Source organism: Physeter macrocephalus, chromosome 15 (genome assembly GCF_002837175.3).
Source record: "Physeter macrocephalus isolate SW-GA chromosome 15, ASM283717v5, whole genome shotgun sequence".
NCBI lineage: Eukaryota > Metazoa > Chordata > Mammalia > Artiodactyla > Physeteridae > Physeter > Physeter macrocephalus.
The window spans coordinates 73,134,786-73,149,751 of NC_041228.1; the positions used below are offsets into that span (position 1 = coordinate 73,134,786).

The 14,966-nt window shown below is 44.7% G+C and overlaps 1 protein-coding gene across 1 annotated transcript; it reads left to right on the forward strand.

Annotated features, from left to right (window-relative positions):
* The first annotated feature begins 6,755 nt into the window (after positions 1–6,755).
* LOC102974710 (PC4 and SFRS1-interacting protein-like) lies at positions 6,756–13,648 on the forward strand. The gene is given in 2 exon segments (XM_024126972.1): positions 6,756–6,860; positions 12,719–13,648. Coding segments are annotated over 2 exon segments (1,035 nt in total).
* Positions 13,649–14,966: the final 1,318 nt, after the last annotated feature.

The following is a 14,966-nucleotide window of genomic DNA, read 5'->3' on the forward strand; positions in this document are numbered from 1 at the left end:
CTTGTTCTACTCAAGGTTGCCACGAACGCTGAACTTGTAAAAAGGCAGTATCTGCGAAGCGCAGTAAAGCGAGGTCTGCCTGTAGACAACTCTTCTGACCTAATGATAGCCAATTCTTTGGGAAGCGTTTGGGGGAACACTAGCCCAATACGGTTAGCAAACTAAGACAGAAGGAATGGCCCAATATACATAAAAACGCCTGAGGTCTCCACAATGGTGGATTTCGTTGACCAACATCAAAAAAGAGGGAAGGAAAATTCTTGAATTCAAAAAGCGTCCTTGAACTTGTTAGATTTCTTGTTAGAGTGAAAAGCACAACCAGTTTCAGAATGAATTAGATTCAATCCTTCCGAGGTTTCACCGACGGCTCGTAGAAAGCCCAGCCAGTAACACAAATCAAAATGGCCATAAAAACAGATATAAGCTGAAACTAGAAATTTCCACTCTCTGACCAAGACACTACCTCTCGCCATGGCCTGGTCCCCTGCCCTGAACCGACTGCCAGACGTGGCAGATAAACACACAGACACACACCCAGGTGTCCTAATCCAAATCAGGCCAAGTTAGCGAAAAAGAATTCATCACTTGGGCCTCATGACACAGCACAAGGGAGCAATTCTGGTGCGTGTGCCTTGGGCCCCCAGCCAGTTAACATAGCCACACTGCAGAATGCAAAACAATACACCTCCCTCCTTCCTGTACCACGCAGCTTCTTTTATCAGCTGCCTGGTGCGTCCCTTAGACAGGCAGCCCTATCGGGTAGACTGGGCACGATGCTGTCTGGGATCCATCCCGGGAAAGCCCAGATGAGGGTTCTACGGAAAACTTCAGATCAGCACTCCCCTCGGCTCCCCCCACCCGACCCCAGCACTGCTTGTTAAGACAATAGGACAGCGGGGGCGGTCTGATCCCGAGTCGAGGCAGCTCAGTCTAGCGCAAGGACACAAAGGCCGCTGAAGGAGGGGCCCAGCGCCCGCGCTGGCCACTGCCTGGCAACGCCAGCCGCGCAGACTCGTAGCCACCCGCCACCCCGGGCCTCGTCACGTGGCTCCGGCGTGGTCTGGGGTCCACTTAGGCCGCCGGTGCTCTGCCCGCTGCTGGAGCGGAGCGTTTCTTCTCACTCCCCTCCCCTTCCGGCACCGATTTCAAACCCCGGTTTGCTGGCAAAAAGCTTTGCGAGTGTTTCGTTTTGGAGGGCTTGCTGGCTTTCGGGAGCTCAGGAATAGCTGGCTGCTATTCATTCTGGGGAAAGTAGATTATCTGGTTTCTAGGCTAAGACCTGGCCCGAGGCCAGTAACATGTTTTGGAAAATATTTCAAGGACCAAATGTAAAGTATAAAACAGGAGCCCTAGCCTCAGAACAGCGCTCCGTAGCACTCCTGGGGAGACACAGTAATGGCCTGGCTGGATGAGGGTGTACGAGAGGAAATGCACTGTTGCCAGAAGATGAAAAATGGGCCTAAATCTTAGTGCAGGGCCTCTGGCCTTCTTCCAGCGGGACGCTTAGACCTGGTATCGGGGGTGGTACGGCAGGAGTCACTGAGATGACGCATTCTGCTGACGGAGCCACCCAAACAGCTGGCGAGCTGCCCTGCTCCGCCCGTCTCCGTGCGCTCACCGCGACCAGGACGCATCTGGCACGTTCATCATCTTCTCCGGGGCGTAAATGGATGCTTAGGAGGCAGATAATTTCGCAGGCATATATGTGTGTATTATCATGCAGATACGACAATTATTTCATAATAGAAATGGAACCTGGGCCGTCTCTGCCTGACTTTTGATCCAGCCAGCGCTGCAAAAAAAACGCTCGCTGATATGTTCCATAGTCAGGAAATGGAAAGCACAGAAGGAGAGCGAGATTACAGGCCACTCTGTGCATTCGCTAACACGTGCTGTGATTTTAGCCCTTTCTTGTGGATATCTCATTTCACAGGGAAGGGGAAAAGGCAAATGGGAGACAAAGAGGCCGCCGCCCAGCATGCACGCATTTTCCATCCCAGTGTGTAATTAGAAAATAGAACAGTCATATAAATAAGGCAAAAGCGTATCAACAGACCAGATGCAGTAAAATGGTGCCAAAAAAAAAAAAAAAAGAGAGAGAGAGGTGGAGGAAGAGAGAGAGAACAAATACATGAAAGAAATGTGTAAAACTGACTTTTCCTTATGATAACTTTCTTTTGAGTCAGATCAGTGTACCCCACTTTGTTTCATTTCATGTTGAGTATATAGATAGATGTCCATAGAGAGAAATGATTTTCTATGATAGATTTTAAACTCAGTGAGGGCCAGACATGGTACTATTCCTTGTTTAATTCCATAGCCTCAAACTCTTGGTAGAAAATCTAATATTAAACTTTTTTCTTATCTAATTTGGCAGGAATTGGAAGACTTAGGGAAAGAAGGAAGTTAAATAGGATATGAGAGCAGGTTTAACCAAGCTTGAATTGACTGAGCTGTAAAAAAGAGGGAGGGGAAGGAAGCATCATTGTCCAGGCCACTGAGTCCGCCATACTGCACTTGTAATCAAGGCGGCAACGGTTAGTCAGTAGCCCAGGACACCCTGGGTGTTTTCTAAGAAGAGCATGTGTGAAGAGGAGAGCAAGGATATTTGAGGGAAACTAGTACCCAACCAATCATTGATATTTATGGGCCATCATAAATTAGGTGTTTATAACTTGGGAGATACTTTTGTTTGCATCATACTTAGAGTAGTTTCAATCATAGTTTAAGGTTAGAAAGATGTGACCAATGCAAACGTTATTTCATTTTAATTTGGATCTATTTCATGCATCTGAGGAATGTGATGGTCCTGTTAGCTCAGCTCCCCCTCTTTCAGCCTCTACAGGGGTGACCTCTACAAGGTCACACCTTGCCAACACTGGAGGGTGCTTATGCATCTTGATCCAGATAAACTTAGGGGTGCTTGACTGATCTGTCATAATTCTTTCAAACTGTTGGTCCTGTTTTGGATCAGTTCATTGCCCTTTCAGCTGTAGAGAAAGGAACACCCTCTGGGGAGAATGATCTCCACACACCTCTTCCATTTGCCGGGGGCTGCTATGTGAAAACAGCCACCTGCCGCCGTCTGGCATCAGTCCATCAATCCATGCCGTGCTGCTTGAGCAGTTGGTGGTGGCTCCCATTCCTTAACTACTCGAGAATCCTTCCCCACAAGCTGGGCCATTGATTAAGTGCTCACTTTGGAAGAGGTGTAAGGACTACAGCGTGATCATAGAAACCACGTGTGCCCACTTGAACGAGAGGAAAAAGACATAGAAGAGCATTTTTAAAGGGAGGATGTGATTTTCTGTTTCAAAAGTGGGACCCCCCCCGGCCCCTGTTTCTCGAAGATCAAACAGCCCGATAGGAGCTCTCTTTGTTTAGCCAAGCTGGGAATAATAGTTCCTTTCTCTGAACTCCCAGTATTTATTCATTTAACATTTGGTAAATGCCAAATGCCAAGTGCCAGGCACTTTAAATGCATGTTTGTTTTTACAAACAAACCTACAAGGCAACTATTATTATCCACCCCACCTCCACTACCACCACAAATATAATAAATATAAAAATCAGATGAAAGGAATGCAACTCAGAGGAAATGTGAAAAACTAATATAAAATTATCAATAAAAAAGATAGCCAAATACCAAAATATAATATTATTAATATATTATCAAGTATATTATCAATATAATATTATCAATAAAAACATATTATCAATATAATATTATCAGTTAAAAATGATAGCCAAATACCAAAAATATATAGACTTCCATAAAGGAAAACCTTATCATTTCACTTTGTGGTTTATTATTCCTTTTCACTGAGCTTGATTTTCCTAGAGGTTTCAGAGATTTGACCTAAAGACAACAGCTAAACAGTTCTCTTTGGAAGATAAAATGTTTATTAGCAAACATGTACTTATGGTGCATGGTATTATTTTATTTTATGCTAAGACGTGAGCTGAGAAACGTGATTTTATTTATTGCAGGAGCACCATATTCAAAACCCCTTTGGTGCTATATATGGGAAGCAATGGATGGACCATGAACCCATTCGCTGTGTTTAAATCTCCATTCTAAACTTTAATACTCTAAATCACGTTTTTGCTAATGTAACTTGCCACAATTTTGGATGTGTCTTTCTGGTTTTTTCTCTTTTTTTAAGTGAATTAGATAACCTGACTACATTAAGTACAGTTTATTTTATATGTATGTTTATAAGAGCATTACCATATCAAATATTCAGTCAACGTGGGTCATTAAAATATATAACCTCTGCAAATTAAAACATAATCATTAAAACATCTTAAACCAAAAGAAATAGTAGAGGCACTTGAGAAACTATCAAAGAAATAAATACTTTATATTTAGTATTTTCCATTAGGGACATGGGTCTGGAATTCATCTCCACAGTTGAGAGTTGCAGTCACGGGAGTGGGTAAGATTACCAAAGAAGAAATTCATGAAGGAGCCCGTCGCAGAGCGCAGGCTCCGGACGCGCAGGCTCAGCGGCCACGGCTCACGGGCCCAGCCGCTCCGCGGCACGTGGGATCCTCCCGGACCGGGGCACGAACCCGTGCCCCCTGCATCGGCAGGCGGACCCCCAACCACTGCGCCACCAGGGAAGCCCAAGGATAAAATCTTAATGGAAATATCTCCAGCTAGGCGTTGAGGGCAGTGGGCAAAACTGAGGAAACCAAAGAACAAGGCAGGGAAGTAGGAGGTGACTGGGGGTGTGCAGTCAGTGGAACGGCAGGTGGGGGGCATCTGTCACTCTGGGCTTTGGGGTTTTGGAGACTGGAGAGAAGCCGGCATCTTTACTGGCACCTGAGTGAGCCCAACACCTGGACACCTGGACAACTCCCCTGACGGGTTGACATGTCCTCATAGGGGCTCTCTTTCAACAGGCTGAAAGAGGACATGATATTGGCATGATGGTTTTTCCATGAAGTTAAACACAAACACCGACACTGTAGAAACCACACCCTTTACATGCGTTTTCTTTCTTAAAGACATGTCAGTATACCTTGAAGGGAGACTTTCAAAATAAACTTTTATGTACATATACACAATAAATATATAATATACATTTATGTATGATATATGATAATTATCTATACACATATATAAAGCAAAATGCCTTATTAAGTAATATTCCAGGGCCAAAGCAGAACTCAAGAAAGTGACACAAAGATATGGGAGTGAGTCGTCAAAGCGCAGGTGAAATTCAGTGTGTGACACTGCTAAATACTGTCCGCGAAGGTATCCACATTCTAACCCCTGGAATCTGTGAATATTAATCTTATATGCCCAAAGGGATGTTCCGGCTGTGATTAAATTAAGGATCTCGAAATGGGGGGATTAAATATATTTTAAAAAGTGGGGGGACCTCCCAGTTGCGTCCAGTGGTTGAGGTTCCGCACTTCCAATGCAGGGGGTGCGGGTTCGATCCCTGGTCGGGGAACTAAGATCCCTCATGCCACACAGGGTGGCCAAAAAAATATTAAAAAAAAAAAAAAAGCGAAATAAAGAGGTGGATTATCCCGGGTTATCTGGTGGACCCTAAATGTAATCACACTCTAAGAGGGAGGCAGAGGAAGTAAAAGATGTGACTAGGGAGGCAAGAGGGCTGGGTGATGCGGGGAAGGGGCCACAAGCCCAGGAATGCAGGCGGCCTCCAGCAGCTAGAAAAGTCAAGGAAATGGATTCGCCCAGAGAGCCTCCGGGAGGAACCGGCCCTGCTGACACCTTGACTTTAGCCCAGTAAGACTGTTTCCAGACTCCTGCCCTCCAGACCTGTGAGAAAATAAATTTGTGTTGTATTAAGTCAAGTTTGTGATAATTTGTTCTAGTGGCAACAGGACACTAACACAGAGGCACTTTGGAAAAATATCCTCATTTAGAGCACAACATGTGGGTGCATGCTTTTCTCTGAAAAAAACAAAACAAACAAACACGACAACCTCTTTAATGGATGTTCCTTGAGGGGAAGCCTTTCTCTTTTTTACTGCCACCTTCGCTGCAGAGAGCCAGGCTTGCAGAATCTGCTTCACACTTACTTGGTCCCAAGTCAGCAGGGGGATCTAGGTTCTGGCGGGAGGGGGCAGGGGGGCTGGGAAGAAAGGTTTGAAAGAGGCCTGATGAAGGTGAGAGAGAAGCGAGGACTGGTGATGCCACACCCAGCGTAGGTCAAAGAGGTCGGGCCCCAGCAAGAGGCCATTTTTGTTTGGGACTCAGGCTTCTGAACTTGAGCACATTTTAAGGTCAGCAAGTATTGGGGTGGAGGATGGGAACGACCAAACATTCTTGAAGACTTGGGAAAATGTGCTGCTTCATCTTAACATGTCATTAAATGCTTGTTTCCTCGGGAATAGTATTGGCAATAAAACAACAAGAAGGATTTTAGAAAAATCAAGCTACAATCCTTCTTGGATGAATACCTACACCCCAGTAAGCAAACCTCAACAATGAGCAGCTAAAGCTCTCAAAGGCCTAGCGAATGAAACTAAAGTGATAAGGGTAACGTGCATAAGGAACGCACACAAAATCCGCCAGGGGATAAAGCCGCCTACAGAAAGCTCAGAGAGCTAGGGCAGGGAGGTTCTGCTCAGAACCCCATGGACACGGCCTTCAAGGGTCAGGCCGAACAAGAGGCATCCACGGAGGAAAAAGGAACCACTCCTGCGCTGTGAGGGAAACGGGGAGTGTACGGGGAAGTCTGAAAACAAGCAGGGTGGACGCTGTCAGAAGCCGGATGTGGAGACTGAACAAAGATCAGTGGCAACGCGGAGGTCCCAGTCCCCCTGACTTTCTAGGGGTGCTGGCAGCAGAGCCAGGGAGCGGCGGGGAGGACGTGGAGGTGCGTGAGAGGCGCTTGAGACGAAGCCTGGTGACGGAGTCAAGAAGTCCGCTGCAAGGTGCACCCGGAGAACTCTGTTACTATCAAAAACTACTCACGTATGCAAATGACTTACTTTCAAAGGGAGGGAGGGAGGGAAGGAAGGAAGGAAGGAAGGGAGGGGAAAAGTAGAGAGGATTTAATATCACCCTTAGTTACTCGTATCCTGATAGGATTCCTGGAAATAGTGAGACGTAGGTGAGTCGGGGCCAGTGCGCTGGGAATTGCCCGTGACCCTGCATTTTAAAAGGTTCCGTGTGCCTGCGCTGTGGAAGAGGCAAAATGGAAATGCGGGGCAGGTTAGGAGGCCGCTGCAGGAATCCAGGAAAGCGGTGAGAGCGCAGCCCCTTCACAGGCAGAGGGGGCATCATCGTGGAGATGGACCTAAAGGTTGGAGAGCCTCCTGGGACGGGAAGGGATGAGAGATGAACCCAGAAGGGCGGGGGTAGGACACGGACCCTGGGAGAGGCTTACACGGCTGGGAGCACGGACGTGGGTGTAGGTAAATTGTAGGTAGAGGGTGGGAAGTTACCAGAAAGCACGCGCATGCCCTCAATTTTCTCAATGACTCACGAGGTGAAGTTGTCTGCTGAGAGCAGGGGGCGTAGGAACTGAGAGCGAGTCTGGAGAGGAGCGCTGAGGTCTATAAATAGTCTTCTAACTAATTAGCCTGCGGAGGGAGACTGTGGGTCTGTCTGGGTGCATTCGAGGCCTGACGGTGACCTCTTACTGTGGACCACAAACCCAGCTCTGCGCCCACGGCTGCGTGAGCCAGACGTGCAGTTAACAGACCCAGCTCGTGGAGCTTCGCAGCCGCGGTGGCTCGGCCGTATTTAAACAGCACTGAGGCCTGGAAGAAGCTATCGATTCCAAAGTGGGAGCTTTTTTAAAAAATGGTTTGGGTTATTGTGAACTTTTTGTTTGTGCTTTCAAAACATATGGCTTGATACTAACTGAAACAATGTGGCCTTCGGAAAGTTTCTTAACTTCTCTGTGCCTCCTTTGCCTCTTTTGGAAAACGTAAACAAGCTAATTAATCCTCACAGGATTCTTGTGACAATTAAATAAAATGATATATGTAAAACACTGAAAAAAGTTTCTGTTTATAAAAATTAAAGTGCTCCATAAATGATAATTATTTTTGTCAAAAAATATGACTTGTACATATATATCCATACCTTGAACGTATATATATTTATATGTTCGGTGAAAGTATACACATACAATGGGTTGTAGCATTAATATATGTGTGTATATGTATGTAGGTATGCACATATATGTGTATTATATATGTATGTATGCGTGTATAAACACACATATATATAATTATAGCAACCATTTATTCAATATGCATTTGTTGAGCACATTCTACGTGCCAAGAACTACGCTGGATTCCGAAGAGACAATAATGAACAAAAATAGATGAAGCATCTGCCATTATGGGGTGAACAGTCTGATGGCTAATACAAGAAGAGGGTCGAACTGATGTAAAATGATAACGTGCTCAGTGCTGTAAAGAGCTCTACCGAGTGCAGTGAAAAGGTAAATCAGCACAGGTCAGGTGGTTCCACCCCACCTGAGGTCGCAGGCTGACGTGTCCTCGTCCTTCTCCCCGACTACATTACGATTCCTTCGAAAGCTGTGGATCACTGCCTACCCCTCTCTGTTTATGACCTGACTCCTGACCCCCGTGCACATAGCACGTGCTCAGTGGGTGTTTGCTGGCTAACCTGATGCCATGGGATGTTCACCAGCAGTTTTAGTCATGACAGCCATGCGGGGCACGCGCTGCCTTTCTTTACAAGAAACCACAGAGGGACATCTTGGTGGTAACGGAACATCGCCGTCGTCTGGCTGATTTGGCAGGAACAGCTCACCCCAGACACTGCGTGGTCCCTCAGCCCTAAAAGGTAGCGTCGTTGATGCTTTTCCTTTTAAAAAAGCACAAATCACAGTGTTCTTTGTGCTAACGTACATCTCGAGAACCTATATGTTTATTTCCTCTTGTTTTTCAGCACAACTTCCATTGATCCAGCAGGTCGTCGGGAAAATGGGGGAATGGTTGTTCAATGGGTACAGAGTTTCCCTTTGGGATAATTAAAATTTTCTAGAAATGGATAGTGGAGATGGTTGGACAATATTGTGAATGTACTTAATGCCACTGACTTTTACAATTAAAATGGTTAAAATGGTAAGTTTTGTTATGTTTATTTTACACAATAAAAAATCCCCCCCAAAAAAAAGATTTAAACTAGGTATGAATAACTGTCACCTTTTTCTTAAAGTCCTTCAACAGTTCCCCATTCTCTCCTGACCAAATCCCAACCAGGCCCTTCATGGACTGGGTCCCGCTTGGCTGCTCCTATGTCTGTCCTTCCTGAACCCCAGGCTCCACCCAGGCCAGATAGCTTGCGTTTCCCCCATCATGCATCTGTGTTTTGCCTGCATGGGTTCTGATCTCTGGGATGCTCTTCTCATCCACCACCTTCTAGCTGGAAAGCAATACGCACCTCAGCTTAGCCTCCTCTAGGGAACTTTTCCCAACACCCATTTCAAATCTTTCAGCCCCGGCCAGAGAAATGACTGCTTTCTCTCTCTCTCATTCTCTCTCTCTCTCTCTCCCACTTTCCCTTGTGTAGGCTCACTATCACAGCAAACACAACATTAAATGCACTTGTTTATTTATAGGTCTGTCTTCCTGTGCCCTACCTTGGTGGCAGCAGGGGCAAAATCTTTGTTTTCTTTGCATACTATGGTTTTAAAATCTTTGGCTCCAACGGTGTGACCTTGGGCAAGATATTTAACCTCTTCTAGATCTGTTTCATCTTCCATACAATTTGAATAATAATAATAGTCTCTAGGTCATACAGTAGTTATGAAGCATGAATGAAATAGTGCATGTGACGTGCTTAGAGAGGGTCTGATACACAATCAACAATAAAGTGTTTGAAGAAAGGAGGTTCATAACCACTAACAACTGTTCAGTGGCTACAAGGAGGACTATTTGACGCTGAGAGTTGACAAGAAGCATGAATAACCTAATTCCAGATGTTTATTTAGAAAGACATATGAGGAAGCTGAAGGACTGGAAGAAAGAGCATTATAGGAGAACATCTTTTGGTGTGTGTATCATAATATAGTCAAAATACTTCCAACGACCTTCCACGTTTCTGCCATAAACTCTTGCACTCCCTCCAGAACCAGCCTGATCAGGCTACAGAGGTCTTTATAACTAACTAAAATATCGGAGCCTTCTTAGAAAACAAAAACTCAATGAAACCGAAAAGAAAGGCTCATTGACATAGTCTTCAAGACCGAACCAGTGGAGGCTCTTCATGCTTTAAAGAATACAAGGCGGTCCTGCTGTAGGCGTTGAGAAATTTTTGAGTGTTTTCTACACTGACCCACTTGCATCAGAATTTTGGCAAACTAGCCTGACTCCTGGAATGTAAATCAGTGAGTAACCTTTTCTCCAATCAGCTTGGCTTGGGGTGTAAATTCTTATTTTACGTAAGCAGATGCTGGCTATTTTCAAGGTATGGAGCTGGCTTATGCAGTGGACACAAAACATTATGTGACGCTTATGCACCGTCTCTTATAAGGCAACACACACTGCAGGGAACAGTGCCGGAGTCCTCCTGGTGACTGTACCCGATTTCCACGCAGTCCCATTAACGCGGACTCCACACCGAGCCCCAGGAGTGGAGCTTGTGACCAAGGCCTAAGCCATCAGCATATCTCACTTCCCCATCCTTGGATCTTCGTGGATCATATGTGACCTAGTCAGAGTCAATGAAATGCAATGACATTTTCACTGCACCTTCCGGGGAAGAGACTCTCACTCATAACCTTTGACTTAAAACATAAGAGAGTGCGTGGATTAGCAGGGACCTTTCTGGTACCCATAAAACCCAAGGCTAAAGTCAACGCAGTGGAAGGCAGAACAAAGGAACAAAGGTTTTTAAAGTTGGCAGGTACCCGTGGTAAAGCCTGAGCCCTGAATTGCGTCCTGTCTGTCGTTAGCATCCTCTTTCAGCTTTTGAGTCAATAAATTCCCTTTTGGACTAAGCCAGTTTGGGTTGGGCTTTTCTGTAACCGCAACTAAATAATCCCAACTGGCCTTCATCAAAGCCACTCTTCCCAAACGGGAGCTCCACACTCTGATTCCGTCCAAAAGATAACTGGTGTCTCTAGAGAACCCACATGTGAATAGAATCAGGGCATATGCAAGAGGGTAAGTGTCTGGGTAAGAAAATCTCTCCTTTGGGGATACCTGTGGTTCACGTTTCTGTGTGGGCCAGGAAACTCCTATAAATTTCGCCTGTTGACACATTTTCTTTGCAGGCACTTTGCTACTTCAGGGGGAGGAGCCGGAAACAGAGGTGGAGAAGGGAAAGCACGAGGCAAAATGTGAATTATTGCGCGGGAAGCAATATAGCTGATGGCCTTTTAGCAGAGGGCTGGCGTGTGGGTACATGCGGTGTGAATTCATGGTGGAGGAACTAATCAGGCAATGTTATCTGATCTGGAACAACAAGAAAAAGAAAGGGTCTCTTTCCTTTTCCCCCCGCTTTGGTATGTCTGAAAGCCCTTATCGGCGTGAGAGGGCTTTTGGAAGCACCCAGCCAGAAAACCTTGCCTTGGGACTGTGCTCAAGTGGGGACCTGGGATCTGGGTTGTTCTCCAAGGACCAACCATCATTTCATTTGCAGAATGAATCTGGATTTTTGTTCTGTGAAAACAGGGCAGGTTCTGGATTGAAAACAAAAGTCAGACGTGCTGACGCTTGAATATAAAGAACTACGGAGTTTCATAAGTTCTGAGTAATAGAGGCTAGTCTCCAGCCTGGGGCCGAGGATGCAGTGGGACCCAGAGTCTGTGAGGTTATTTCTCCCATGAAAAGCAAAAGCCCGAAGCAGTACTCTGAATAATCTAAGTGCAAAGCTGCTCCCATGGAAGGCAACAGAGCTTTCAGGAGGGGCGCTGGCCTTTGGGTACCAGGATGGGTTTCAAACTTGCTTCCATCCCCCACTGTCTCCATGGTGACAGAGAAGTTAGTTATCCTCTCTGACTCTGTTACCTCATCTGTAAACATCAGTTAGGTTCTTGAGAGAAGTAAGTGGGTTGAATCACATCAAGAGTGGATGGCCCATCATAAGAACCCAAATAAATGGCAACAACACGATTTCAGTTACTCTGGGGAGACTTGGATCAAATACAGGGCTGCAGGTACTGAGACATGAGTACCTTCTTCTCATTTGTCAGGCAGAGGGGGCAAAGTTCAGTTTCATCTTAATGTGATTTTCTGCAGAATATCAAGAGAAAAACACCAATTTGCCACCAAATTTCTGCATTTTTCTGGCTTCTTCGAAGCTCGGCAAAATCTTGTCCCTAAACCGCTGAACAGCTCTATAATTCCAGACTGGCTAGAGACAAAACTAAATCAAAAGACTTTCGTTGGACCATCAGTTTCCCAAGTATTCTCAAGTATAAGAATTGGGTTTTATTCCTCTTTTTAGCCCAGATACATAGCACGGCACCTTACGGGTTGCTCAAGAAATTTTTATTCTCTTATCTAAGAAAATGAATTCATTTTCAGACCAGCCAACCTAAACTTCTGTTGGAATGTGCTCAAAGAAGCGAGGAAGGATGGAAGGAAGGAAGGGAGGGAGGGAGGGGGGAAGGAAGGAAGGAAGGGAGACTTTCTTGGTGTATTAGTTAGGGTAAGAGCTAAGCTGCTAAGGGCTAATAAAGAAACCCCAAATTTCAGTGGTTTAGAAGCAGATAGGGAGCAGTGCAGCGACGGCGGCGGCAGGTAGGTAGGTGAAGTTCCTGATGGAGCTGTAAAACCACCCACAAACAAACTACCCGTTTTCTTTTTTGGAACTCGTGAGACTGCTTTTTTAGGCCCAAAGGACATATTTCCTTACTCAGAAAATAAGGAAAAGTACGGCAAACCAAATAAACGAAAAGGCTTTAATGACGGTTTATGGGAGATAGATAACAATCCGAAAGTGAAATTTTCAAGTCAACGGGCATCAACTAAACAATCAAATGCCTCATCTGATGTTGAAGTTGAAGAAAAAGAAACTAGTGTTTCAAAGGAAGATCCTGACCATGAAGAAAAAGCCAGCAACGAGGATGTGACTAAAGCAGTTGACATAACCACTCCAAAAGCTGCCAGAAGAGGGAGAAAGAGAAAGGCAGAAAAACAAGTAGAAACCGAGGAGGCAGGAGTAGTGACTACAGCAACAGCCTCTGTTAATCTAAAAGTGAGTCCTAAAAGAGGACCACCTGCAGCTACAGAAGTCACGATTCCAAAAGCGAGAGGCAGACCCCAAACGGTAAAACAGCCCCGTCCTTCGGAGAGTGACGTGGTAACTGAAGAAGACAAAAGCAAGAAAAAGGGGCAAGAGGAAAAACGACCTAAAAAGCAACCTTGAAAGGATGAAGAGGGCCAGAAGGAAGAAGATAAGCCAAGAAAAGAGCCAGATAAAAAAGAGGGGGAAAAAGAAGTTGAATCAAAAGGGAAAAATTTAGCTAAAACAGGGCTTACATCAACCTCTGATTCTGAAGAGGAAGGAAATGATCAAGAAGGTGAAAAGAGGAGAAAAGGTGGAAGAAACTTTCAAACTGCTCATAGAAGGAATATGCTGAAAGGCCAACATGAGAAAGAAGCAGCAGGTAGAAAACGCAAGCAAGAGGAACAGATGGAAACTGAGCAGCAAACACCACGTACTCTACAGTAATAAAAAATATTCTCATTTTGGGCTCAAAGCATTAATCCAGTTACTGAAAAGAGAATACAAGTGGAGCAAACAAGAGATGAAGATCTTGAGACAGACTCACTGGACTGACTTCCCCCTCCCCCCGCCTTGATGGAAGAATGTTCCAGATTCTAAATTGAGGACTTCATTAATGGCATTATTACTGTGCCACGATTGTTAAAAAACATTTCCTGTAAGATACACACTACATACTAAGGTCGGCCATCATTCCTGTTAAAAGTTTTTTACCAAGCTTAAAATGAAGCTTTGTGTTTGAAAGTTATAATAAGCTCAGATGAAGATGGTGGTTGTACATTATTTCATTTAGAAAATGTAAAAATTCATTTTGTTTTGAAGCTAGGTGTCAACCTGGAGTAGCTACTATACCCCCAGAGAATGGGGCAGTTTTGCCCTTCCCCTTGACATTCCTTTGTTGTTCAGTTCTTTAGACGATTAATTATTCTTTTTTAATCCTGAGAGATTAAACAGTAGACTTGTTAAGAAAACAAAAATGAAACTATAACCAAAATTTTAAAATAAAGTGTTTTAAGAAATAAATAAAAATTTTAAAAAGCAGATAGAAGTTCATTGCTCCACCGTGCGCCAGTGCAAAGGTGAGTGATCCTGCTGCACCAGGTCGTCCTGATCCCCAGGGCACCGTTCTCACCAGCGTGATCAACGCTGATCATGAAAAAGAGTCCAGAGAAGCACACACAGTATTTTAAGACTGAACCCAGAAGTAGCACACTTCACTTCTACTCACATTCCACAAGTAACAACTCAGTCACGTGGCCATACCCAGCAACAAGAGAGGCTGCAGAATGGATGCACATCCGTTGTTAAAGAGGATTAAAGACAAGTTACATGATATTTGCAGGGCGCATATCTGATAAACGTCTTGCATCATGAATATATAAAGACTCTCAACACAATAATTAGCAAACCAACAACTCAAAGACAGTGAACAAAATATTTGAATAGGCGCTAAAGAATATGGACAGATGGCAAATAAGCACATGAAAACATGCTCAACATCATTAGTCATTAGGGACATGCAAGATACCACAACACATCTGTTAGAATGCCTAAAATTGCAAAAATAGATGTTATCGATTATCAGTGAAGATACGGAGGAACTAGAACTCTCATACATTGCTAGTATATGACTCTAAAATGGTACAGTCAAGTGAAAACAGTTTGTCATTTTCTTAGAAAGTTATATGTATACCTACCATATGACCCATCCTTTCTATCCCTAGATATTTACCCAACAAAAAAGAAAGCATATGTCCATACACAG